Raw genomic sequence first — 12,322 nt, forward strand, 5'->3', positions numbered from 1 at the left:
GCCCCGTCCGGCTCCGTCCGCCACTGCCCACAGCTCCACCCCGCCCGGCTCCGTCCGCCACCGCCCAGCAGCTCCGCCCCGACGGCTCCGTCCGCCGCCGCTCTGGCCGCACGCCGCCGCCGCTCCACCGCTCTCACCGCTCTCCGATGGCGCCGAAGAAGACGCCGAAGGGCAAGTCGGGCTTCTTCGGCGTGAGGCGGAAGCCGTCGGTTGTCGTCAATGCCGGCGAGACCGGCGAGGAGGCGATGGTGAGGTTTGCTCGGGAGCATCCGGAGTACGTCCAGGCCGAGCTGGAGCACTACTGGAAGCGTGAGGCGGAGTAGAAGAAGAAGGTGGACGAGGCCGGTCCCTCGACGGTGATCCCCATCGAGTCTTCTTCCGAGGAGGACTGGACAGATTTCTCGAAGGAGGAGGAGGAGGAGGGGTGCGATGACCCGGAGAAGGAGGAGTTCTGGGAGCAGTTCCACAGCTCCGACGATGAGGAGTAGTTTATCTAGTAGTTTGAAGTAGTAGTTGAAGTTCATGTATGAAACTATGTTGAATTTGATGTTTGAACTATGTTGAATGGACTACTAGTTTGTCGTTTTAAGAAATTTTACATCTTTATTTTGGACCATCTATTGAAGTTGCTCTTTTGGACCATCAATTTGGATCATCTGTTGGAGTTGATCTTTTTTCGAAGCTCCAAAACACACTTTTTGACGGTCCAAATTTTACATCTTCGGTTTTGGACCGTCAAATTTAAAACCACCTATTGGAGAAGCTCTTATACGCAGACTTACGTAGCCCACGTTGGCCCGTATTTCTTCTTCCAGTCAGCGAGTTCGCTTGCTTTGCGGCGATCCAATTTCTCCATAACTTCGATCGTGAGTGGCGGTACCGAAGAAAATCCAGTCTCCAGCATGCGCCTCGCCGGTGTTCTTCCAGGTCCTGTACTCCCGCAGGTGTAGTTCTCATCTCTGTTTGTGAGATGCCTCTGATGTGCAAGACAAGCCACCCCACTTACAAGTCCCTCCCTGTTCTTCCACTCTTTGCCTTTCCTATTTGCTCACGTTCCAATGATGCATCACCGGCTAGCTCTTAGGAAGGCTCGATGTGCCGCAGTGCATAAAAATTAGTTCGTGTTCCCGTTCCGCTGTTCCCTTTGCTTTTGATGTCGCACTGTTTTTTGGTTGGCTTTTACTTACTTCGATTTGGACTTTGCGGGGACAACACTGATCGCCTTCTCGGTTGAAATTTGCCAGCTATGTGTATGGTAGTCGTTCTTTGCCTTCTCTGCTAATCTTTCATCAGATAAACTGTTGTCACATCATATGATTGCAGGTTAACTTCTGGGTTTTTTCTTTTTGAAGAATTGCAGGTTAATTTCGAAATTGGAAGATGGTCTTGGGCTCTCCGCTATGCATGCACGCATAACTACCATCAAAACATGGTTATATAAGAAGGCCACTCACACTCCTGGACGTCAGGTAGGTAAATGATATTTTGTTGTGAATATTCTTTTAAACTTCAGTCCTTCACAAATGTTGTTTCCCCTAATTAACTCATTCTGAGTGCAAACTAATCTTCACTTGATATATATTCTTTCGTATTTTTACGGAACAATATTGACAATAATTAATTAAGTAAAAAATGATCCATAAAAGAATTGTCTGATTATTTTGATCTTCTTAGTAAGGGCATGGGGTTATAGTTTTGCCCCAGACCCCAGAAATATCAGGACCGGCCCTGGTCTGATCTCATCTCTGTGAATGATTATCAAGGGGAGACAAAGTTAACCAACAAAAAAACAAGAGCATACATTTTGAGCAGTGTTAAGCACCCTTTTGTTGTTTCTGTAGATGATTGGGTAGATACAACAAATGGTAGCTGCTCCTTCCCTGCCCAATTTAAGGGTAGGGGGAACTCAGACACAGTGAATGTGAAGACCCAGAAAATTGCTGCAATGCAACAAATGAATCAAGTAAGTGTTGCAAAACGACATGCTTCTACAGTCAATGTACCAGAACATTCGGCGCTCCAAAAGAAATGCTAGTTTGAATGAAGTACATGCTTGTACCTTATTCTCAAGGGAACAAAAGAGTGTTGCTCTCAAGTCTTCCATACATCTGCATTACAAATTTTACATTTCAACTATGCATTCAGAAGTATTTTCATCGAATAAAACAATTATTTGCAGGAATGCATGTGAAGGGCTAAACAGGTGCTGATCTAGCAATGTGGATTGACAACTGAGTGTGGCAATCTTTAGGAAAGAACATTTATCATAGATTATTTAGTTTAATAATACCATAAATTCTATGTCACGTATTTGCATGCAACTTCTTAAATCAGTGATTGCAACATATGATCTGAAACACACACACCTTGACGCTACTAACAGATAAAAAAAGAGACAGTAGATGCAATGAGAATATGGGATACTCCCATCCAGTCCATTCAGCTTGCTGTCACGAGTGCTTCGCCAAATTTGATAGAGTATTGGAATTTGGAAACTCTTATCTTGACTCCAGGCAGTATGTAGACTGCACCAATCCTGGACCCGGAACATGACCAGTTTATCAACTGGTGCTGAGACAACAAGAACAAGGTTCCAACAAATTCAAGGCCAGCTGAGTTCATAAAAAATTATGCTCCCATGTAACCATGGGGGGATAAGCCCAAGACAAGTAGTTTCTACAACAACAAGTGAACCGGTTAAACAAGGTCTTCATTCAGTTCAGCAACCAAACGAACTAAAGATGCATATGTCCTAGTGCTAGCAACACATTTTTTAGCATCCATCACTGAAAGCATCTCTAAACATGCCCCAGCATGTCCCTTCTCATGTAGGCAATCAATTAAAAGTTTCCATACAACCTCATCATAGTTGTACCCTAAGCCAAGCATGTCACTGAAAATTGATACAGCCATCCCATGATCTCCACTATCACAAAGGCCAGAAAGAAGAAGGCAGCATGACTTTAGCCCTGGTTGAAAGCTCTGATGGGCCATCGATCTAAATTGCTCGCATGCTTCCCTGTACATTTCTAAGTTACAATAGCAACCAAGTAGATAATCAGACATGTCTTCATCCAACAGAATGCTATTTCCCTGCATTTTTAGCAACAGCCATTCCACCTCCTCCAGTCGACACTGATTACACAATCCCCTCAGCAATGCCTTGTATGTGCTAATGCCAGGAGCAGCATCAGATTCACACATCTGTTCAAAAAGCTCCTGCAGATTTCTCACATCTACCATCTTCCATATTTTTTCATTATCAAATGCATCACTGTCATCCTTGTTACACATATAATTAAGCAATATCGAATATGTTGTACAATCTGGATCAATAGGGACAGAAAGCATCTTCACATGTGCAAAGAAGGCTTTCTCCTTCAGGCCAGCATCAACATACGCCTTTATGATAGCGTTATATGTTTCCACATCTGGAAAAACACCTGCTTCATGCATTTCAACAACAGCCATGTCTATATTTTCTTCCTTCGTTGCACCTTCAAACCAATCTGTACTGATTTTCAGTGTATATGTCTGTTTGTCAGGTTTGCAACCAGAAGATATCATTTGCTCATACATCTTGGCAGCATCTGCGTGCTTCTTGTCCCAAAGCATTTGCTTGATGAGAATGTTAAATGTACAGGTCGTTGGTTCTATCCCCTGCTTCTTCATCTTATCTAGTAAATCTATAGCCCTATCCAATCTTTTCACTTTGCACAGACCATCAATAAGGGTGTTGTAGGTGTGAACATCAGGCATACAGTTCTCTGAAGCCATCTTCTCCATCAGCCCAAAAGCAGAATCAATATCACCTACTTGGCAATATCCATGAACCAGTGAAGTATATATGACGTTGTGTGCCTTAATACCTTTCATAGGAAGACAAGAAAAGAGAGAATGAGCCTCCTCCAGTTGACCTTCGTCACAAAGAGCATCTATAAAGATAGCATAGGTTTGTCGATCTGGAAGAACGCCATACTCCTCCATCAAATCAAGCAACCGGAGAGCAATCTTCCTTTCACCCACGCTACACTGACCAGATATCAGCGAGTTGAATGTAACAGTATTCGGCGACAACCCAGCCCCAGCCATTTGTGTCAAGAAGGCCATCGCCTTATGCACTTTACCGCCGCAACAGAATCCATGGATCACCTCATTAAAAGTTTGGACACCTGGGTTGACCCTATTCCTCTTCATCAACTGCAAAACATCAAGAGCAGCCTTCATATCACCGCCCTTGCAATACCCATTAATCAACGCATTATAAGTGAGAACTTCAAGAGCAACGCCCTTCCCTATGGCTTCATGCAACACCTTGGCACCATGCCCCACCTTTCCATGCTTGCACAGACCATGGACAACCTGGGTATATGTCCAGCAATCCGGAGAATGCCGCTGTATCTCCATTTTCTCCAATAACTTAGTCACATCATCGAACCTCCCCTCTTGACAAAGTCCGCCAATTAAGGCATTATAAGTCACAACGTTTGGCACCACACCCTTGTTGACCATCTCACCCAACAAAGCCTCGGCCTCCCCGACACGCCTAACCTTGCAGAGCCCATCGAGCAGCACAGTGTATGTGTGCACCCCGGGTCTGCACCAGCCCCTCGACATTTTTGCAAACACCCTACAGGCATCGTCTATGCGCCCCGCGGCACACAGACCCTTGATCAGGATAGTGTAGGAGTATCTGTCGTAGCAGGCACCCCAACGGCGTGGCATTTGCACGAACAAGCCGCACGCAGCTGCGAGGAGGCCGGCCCTGCAGAGCCCGAGCATGAGGCAGTTGTAGGTGAAGGTGTCCGGCGCGAGCCCCGCCTCGCGCATCCGAACCAGAGCGGCCCTGGCGTCCGCGAGGAGGGCGAGCTTGCAGTGCGCGTTGATGAGCGTGTTGTAGGTACAGCGATTGGGAGGTGCACCGGACTTTAGCATGGCGCCGAAGGAGGCCAGGAGGTGCGCGAGGCGCGGCGCCCGACTGCCCCTGGAAGAATATGCGATGAGGGCGGCATTGTGGGATCGGACGTCGGAGGGGTCGAGGCGAGGGGGGTTCAGGTCGGGAGGGGGTGGAACGGCTGCCGCTGCGGCAGAGGTGGAGAAGCGGAGGGCGAGGGCGAGGGCGTCGATGGACTCCGCCGCCGCCGCCGCCGCCGCCGGCGGCGAGGGGCGGCGCATAATTGGTGGGAGTTTAGTGGTGCGAAGCGAACGATCGGATCTGGGGACGAATTAGGGGAAGATGGTCGCTGAATTGCTGCGAGATGATAGTTCCGTCTCTCCCAGAGAGGTGCAGGCCGAATGGGATTCTGTTTTGAGTGGCTGACGCCAACAAATTCCTAGACTTTCTGAGCGAAAACCAATTCATTAGCTCTTTTTGAAGCTGGCCTTCAGGGCTTGTTAGGGTACACCTCGGCTGTGGCCTGGGCCTTCTTGGGCTTCAGTATTTGTGATAGACTAAAAAAAACATTGGGTTATTTGTCTAGGATTGTTCCAATCACGGCCCATCCGTCAATCTTCAGGGAGAGCACAAATTATCATCAAATTGAAAGTTATGGTACCTAGTGCAATATGGGAGAAGCCTTTGGGAGAGCACTATAAACTTAACAACGATGCCACATATTTTGAGGATGGAAGTGGAGCAGTTGTTGTTGTTCAGCGGAACTCGCGAGGTGAAGCAATCGTAGGAGTGGCTGAGCCCATCTATGATGTCATGAAAGCACAAACTACAAAAGCAAAATGGGGTCTAAAGATGCTATTTGAAAGAGGATGTTCCAGAGTAACAGTGGAGTCTAATTGTCTAAAACTAGTTGATGCTTGCAAAGGCTGGTCTAAAATATGAAGCCCTTACACGTCCACACTAATGGACTACTTTAAGTTAGCACATGGAATTTCATCAATTTATTTTCACCATTGTCCACGAGATCTTAGTTATGAGCAAGGTATCATGTATGAATGGGTACAGGAGGCCCCAATTTTTTTGTTATCACATGTACCGTATGATGTAACCTTGCCACTCGAAGTATAGTTAAAGTGGCATAGGCTTTTCCTTGAAAAAAATCATCAAAATGAAAAGTAGAGTGTGGGTCAAGATCCAGTTTCTCGCTTCGGTAGTGAAACGTAGTGGACGATCAAGTGCATTTTAAGGACAACTGAACAACATGATGGATATGACTACGTGTGGTATGTGAAGATTATTATTTTCAAGGTGGGGTGCACTTTTTTTAAAAGAAATGAAATTTATAACACAAAACCAGTTTAGCTAAGAGAACATCCGAGGATCTCCATCCTGAGAAATTACATAGTTTGAATTATATGAGTTTCTAGCTAAACATGGTGCCACTTTGTTCACCTTCTTTGGGTAATGTGCAAAAGATATCGAGCTCATCCCGAGGGCAATCTGAAAGCACTCAACAAGAACTACAGAGTACGGGTTCCATATCTTCGTTTCCCCATTGCAAGTTTGTATGATCTCGAGATAATCTGATTCAAGTGTGACCATTGAGCAACCATGACAATCCGTCGTCACCAATCCATCTCACGTCACCATTGTTAGAAATATGCCCTAAAGGCAATAATAAAGTGGTTATTATTATATTTCCTTGTTCATGGTAATTGTTTATTATCCATGCTGGGATTTCATTGATTGGAAACTCAAATACATGTGTGGGTACAAAGATAACACTATGTCCCTAGTGAGCCTCTAATGGACTAGCTCGTTGATCAAAGATGGTCAAGGTTTCCTAGCCATAGACATGAGTTGTCATTTGATAATGGGACCACATCATTAGGAGAATGATGTGATGGACAAGACCCAAACTATGAACGTAGCATATGATCGTGTAAGTTTATTGCTATTGTTTTCTGCATGTCAAGTATTTTAGGGCATATTTATGCCTAAGTAATTTTGGTGATTGATGACAGTACCTTAGTGGACTAATCGTGTGCATTGAGCATTTCAGATAATACATGACAAAGGCTCAAGACGATTCGGCACCCTCCGTGGAATAGAAGCACGGTCTCTTCTACGATTCTCTTTGGGGGTTTTGAGTCGTAGGAACGCCGTACTATTAAGAGGGGATCCGTATGGGAAGGTTTGGGTGGAATCAATCTTGCACGCACACACTTTTTCTCCATCTCCTTTCCCTTGCAACTATGGAGCTTTTCCCCTCTCTGGTCTTTCTCTTCTTGCAAAAATGTCCTCTGGCGGTAGTACCGCTCGACCTAACGGTAGTACCGCTGGAGCTGGCGGTAGTACCGCTGGAGCTGGCGGTAGTACCGCTCCAGGACTTTAGTATCGTCATCCTTGCGGTTGTACTACGTCAGACTTTTTGAGAAGACTTTCTTGGCGGTGGTTGGCCCGGTAGTATCCTTGCGCTACCATGGGCTCAGCGGTAGTACCGCTGTAGCCAGCGGAAGTACCGCTGGAGGGTCAGCGGTAGTACCGCTGCTGCTAGCAGTAGTACCGCTGGGCTCGTGATGTGAGTGAGGAAAATGGTGGGATTCTTCCCCCACTATATAAAGGGTTGTTCTTGCTCAAGAACCCTACCTTTGACCCTCCTAAGCTCCATTGTTGCTCCCTAAGCTCAAAAGTGCCCGATCTCTCTCCCTAGCCAATCAAACTTGTTGATTTCCTAGGGATTGGTTGAGAAGGCCTAGATCTACACTTCCACCAAGAGAAAAATGATTCCCCCCACTAATCCCTTGCGGATCTTGTTACTCTTGGGTGTTTGAGCACCCTAGACGGTTGAGGTCACCTCGGAGCCACATTCCATTGTGGTGAAGCTCCGTGGTCTTGTTGGGAGCCTCGAAGCTTTGTGTGGAGTTAGACCCAGCCTTGTTTGTAAAGGTTCGGTCGCCGCCTTCAAGAGCACCCATAGTGGAATCGCGACACCTTGCATTGTGTGAGGGCGTGAGGAGAATACGGTGGCCCTAGTGGCTTATTGGGGAGCATTGTGCCTCCACACCGCTCCAACGGAGACGTACTTCCTGTCAAAAGGAAGGAACTTCAGTAGCACATCCTCGTCTTCATTGGTTCCACTTGTGGTTATCTCTAATCTTTACATTGTGTATGTTATTGTTGTAGACTATTTCTTACTTGCCTTAGCGATTATAGTTTGTAGCACCATATAGGTTGAGCACCTAGTTGTCATTTTAGAGAACCTTTATGTTGCTAACCCTAACTTGTTAAGAATAGTTAAAAAGTGGTAGTTGCCTATTCACCCCCCCTCTAGTCAGCCATATCGATCCTTTCAATTGGTATCAGAGTCAGGTTTCTTTATTAAGGGTTTCACCACCCGAAGAGTATGGAGGATGATGAGGGAGGAGCCCATGGGCAACCCGAGGTCATGGCATTGACTTCGGTCACAAGGGACGACTTGAATGCGACTATGGCCAACCTCAGGACGTCCTTGACGAACGAAGTCAAGACCATGCTTAAAGAGTTAATTGAGGGAATTAAAAGTTCTCCCGAACCGGCGTTGGTGGTTAAACCCGCCAACACGGATTCGGAGGCCAATTCCTCTAGGGAAGCGGCTAAAGGTATGCGACCTTCTTCCCCTCTCAAAAATAATGGGACTGGAACCCATGCCTCAGTTCCACCTCCCATGGTCTATGGAGGACCGGTTCCTACACCGCGTATTAATCCTCTTGGTTTTCCTCCTAAGCTTGTTAAGGGTGATTTTGCTACCTGGGTGTTTTCTATTAAGTCTCATTCGAATCACAGCTCAACAAATTTATGGAGAATCATCGAGAAAGGCTACTATCCTCATGACCCAAGCAACCTCACTCCAAGAGAAGAAGCGGACAATCAATATAATCACTCCGCATTGTTTATTCTCCAGTCCGCAGTGCCTCCTGAAGATCTTCCTCACTTGCGCCCCTTCACTCCAGCTAAGGACTGTTGGGAGCACATTATGGTGATGTACAAGGGAAGCTCAAGCATTCAACGGTCCAACTATGAAGTGGTGCTTGATGAGGCCGATGAGTTTGTGATGAAGGAAGATGAGGACCCTCGTGATCTCTATCGAAGGGTGACCGCTATTGTTGTTGCTCTCAAGGATCATGGGAGCAAGGATGTGGATGACACATGGATCAAGCGCAAGTTTCTCAAGGCCATCATGCCATTCAACAAAGCCATGTCATCCGTCATTCGCCAACGACCAGATTTCCACTCCTTGTCTTCCAGTGAGGTGTTGGATGAATTCATTGCAATGTCAATCATGAACAAGACCGCTAATAATGCACTTGCTCGCGTTCGGTCAAAGACAGCTTCACCCAACCTTGCTTTAAAGGCAAAGGCTGCTTCTGAAGAAGAAGAAGAGGATGAGGAAGAGGAGAGCTGCCCTGAAGACACTAAGTATGCTTATCACGAGCACATGGCTCTTGCGTCAAGGCAATTCTGGGGCAACAAGAGGAACTCAAGGCCCAACTTCTCCAAGAATAACTCAAGTGGGTTCAAGTCCAAGCAACGTGTGAGGACATGCTATAACTGCGGCAATGTGAGTCACTTCGTGGCAGAATGTCCCTATGAGAAGAGGGAAGACAACGGGGGCAACCTCATTCGCAAAGACAAAACCAAGTCATTCCCAAACAAGAACAACTTTGTCAAGAAACCCCACCCAAAGGGTATGGTGGCACTTGAAGAGTACCCCTCCGATGATGATGACGATGATGATATGATGGCAACTGCGACTGTCGCCATTGCCACCCCTTCTCCAAAGAATATGTCTCTCTTCAACGCCCCCAACGATAACCACATCGCCAAGTGCCTCATGGACAAAGGTATCGATCAGGTAACACCCAGCATTACGACCACCATCACTACTGCTCCTTCATTGTTGAATTGTGTTGATGATAGTGATGTTGTGGAACTTAATGAGCATGATCTTGACAAATTTCTGTGTACGATCAAAGGAGAACCCAAGAAGCACTTTGTTGCTCTCTTGGAACAACTGGGTGAGGCTAATGACCTCATGAGTCTCATGAGGAGACTATCTCCAAGCTGCAAGGACATAGTCATGACTATGCCAATGAGATCGTTGAATTATCTATTGCACTAGAAAAGGAGCGCACTCTTCGTTTGGCTCTTGAGGAGTCATACAACGATGATTGTGCTAAATTGCAAAAGGAACTAGATCATGCTATTGTTCTTACTCGTGTGCTTAAGTTTGAAAAGGCTACACTTGGGGTTGGCCATGACAGACTCAAAGTGGAGTTTGACACACTGGACAAGGCTCACAAGGTCTTGAAAGGTGCTCATTTCTCCCGGAAAGAGTCTCATGATCAACTACAAGCAAAGCTTACCAAGGAGATCTCTACTTGTCCTCCTTTCATTATAATTGATAATGCTTGTACAACTAACCCTTGTTGTGAGCATGTACATCTTGTGGAGGAAAATACCAAGTTAAAGGATCAACTTGAGAAGGGCCTTGTGTCATGCATCCAAGGTGTCGTGGTTTTGTCACGGCAGATGTCCTCGTTAAAGGACTTAGAGATGGAGCCATCGCACCTTGGTGGCGACTCGAAGGGGGTGAGCGAAAGCGAGACTCAGATTTACCTAGGTTCGGTCCCTCGTGAGGAGGTAAAAGCCTACGTCCTGCTTTGCGTGGATTAATGGTGGTTTTGATTACAAGGAGGGCGTAACTCGCCTGACCTAGCTCTCGATTCTCTCTAACTCGCTTGACCTCTCCCTGGAACTCGCCTTTATATACAGGTCGAGGCCCTAGGGTCTACAAAGTCCTGCCATGCTACTCTTTGTGGCTTTCCTTATTTCTAAGTCGCCGTGTCCTCCACGATCAGGAGCTTTCTTCGTAATCCATCATCCGCACGACCTCTTGAACCGCCATCCAGCTTCTGGGCCACGGGACGCGCGGTAAACGGTAAGTCGCCCCTTTGGCGACCCGACCCACTAAGGGCGGGTTACCCGCAGGTAATATCCCCAACATTAGGCCCCAGATTGTCCTGAAATCATTCATGTCAATAAACTTCCACCAATTTGGGGCGACTCTTACCATTTCTATCCTTTGACGAACGATAAGTCGCCACCCGTTGTAATTTAATCTGAGTCGCCGTGCAGTCTTGGATGACATCACCTCATCCCCTTAGTTCCGGGGCTTTTAACAGTGCCACCATCAACGGATCTTTCATTCATAATCACTTATCCCAAAAATCTAGGCGCCATCATCGCAGTCTCTGACTTGTCGCCTCGATCTCCGCCTTGATAGCCTCAATTTCCGATCCTGCCCTTTAAATAACAAGAGGAGAAATGGGGAGGGGAGGAAACCCCGTCACCTACCTCCGTCTCTTCCTCGTCTTCCTCACGCTCTTCCTCTTCGAGCACCAGCGCCCCGGCATCGTCACCAGCTCCTGGAGCTCCTCCATCGACCGTGGTCTTTCGGGCGCAAAGAAGCACGAAGTACCGCGCCTTCGTCCCCGACACCGATCTCCTTTTCCTAGGTACACACATTCCCCTATTAGGGTTAGGCCGAGAACACCATGACCATTGCTTCCTGTGAGCTAGCTTCCGTGACGCGACGAACGCCCTTACCTGCCTTAGATCCATTTCATATTTTCGCAATAGACTTTAGGCAGTAGCAAACTACGGCCACTTTATCGCGTCTTTTTTGCTATCTTAAGTCTTCATGCCGTAGATCCAACGCTGTCACTGCCTTACGCTCATAGCTTTCCTTCATTGTTTCGAGCAATATCCCTTTATTTTGATCCACTCGTAGATCCATAGTTTACTGCCTGTTTTTAGAAATATGTTTGTTCGCCTCTCGAGAATCTCCCTAAGGAAAAAGAACCTTTAAGAGTCGACGTTTAGCTCCAGCTTCCATAGCGACTTAAATTTATCACCATAGCTATGCCACCTTCCCTTCCAATTTGAAGGGCGAGTTACAATACTTTGAAGATACGTCCATGAATCGCCTGAATAGCGTGTTATGATGTATGTCACCCATTTGGCGAGTCATCAAATCCTTTTCGAACATACCGTAGACCCATACCGGCGATTTAGAATACTTTCTAGTTGTTACTGAATCGCCTCGTTCCCCTCTCTTTTGTAGTCATGGCCATTACGAAGTGCGACTGGTTACCGACAAAAATCGATGATGCCACTCTCGAAGAGTTTGTCAAGGTGGGTCTTCTTGACAATAAGGAAACCATCGGTTGGAGAACCGCCCCGGGCGAGTTGACTCCCAACCCCACTGCAGGAGAAGTAGTCATCTTTACCGATTACCTCGAACGGGGTTTTAAACCGCCCGGGTCAAAGTTTTTTCGAGACGTCCTGCATTTCCTTAATGTTCATCCTCAAGACCTGGGACCCAAC

The 12,322-nt window shown here is 46.7% G+C and overlaps 1 protein-coding gene across 1 annotated transcript; it reads right to left on the bottom strand.

Annotated features, from left to right (window-relative positions):
• Positions 1 to 2,591: 2,591 nt before the first annotated feature.
• On the bottom strand, positions 2,592 to 5,339 carry LOC123427134 (pentatricopeptide repeat-containing protein At5g65560-like). The gene has a single exon (XM_045111101.1). The coding sequence runs from the start codon at positions 5,173 to 5,175 to the stop codon at positions 2,698 to 2,700; it is 2,478 nt and encodes an 825-aa protein (XP_044967036.1). The 5' UTR covers positions 5,176 to 5,339; the 3' UTR covers positions 2,592 to 2,697.
• Positions 5,340 to 12,322: the final 6,983 nt, after the last annotated feature.

The sequence above is a fragment of the Hordeum vulgare genome, chromosome 1H, assembly GCF_904849725.1.
Source record: "Hordeum vulgare subsp. vulgare chromosome 1H, MorexV3_pseudomolecules_assembly, whole genome shotgun sequence".
NCBI lineage: Eukaryota > Viridiplantae > Streptophyta > Magnoliopsida > Poales > Poaceae > Hordeum > Hordeum vulgare.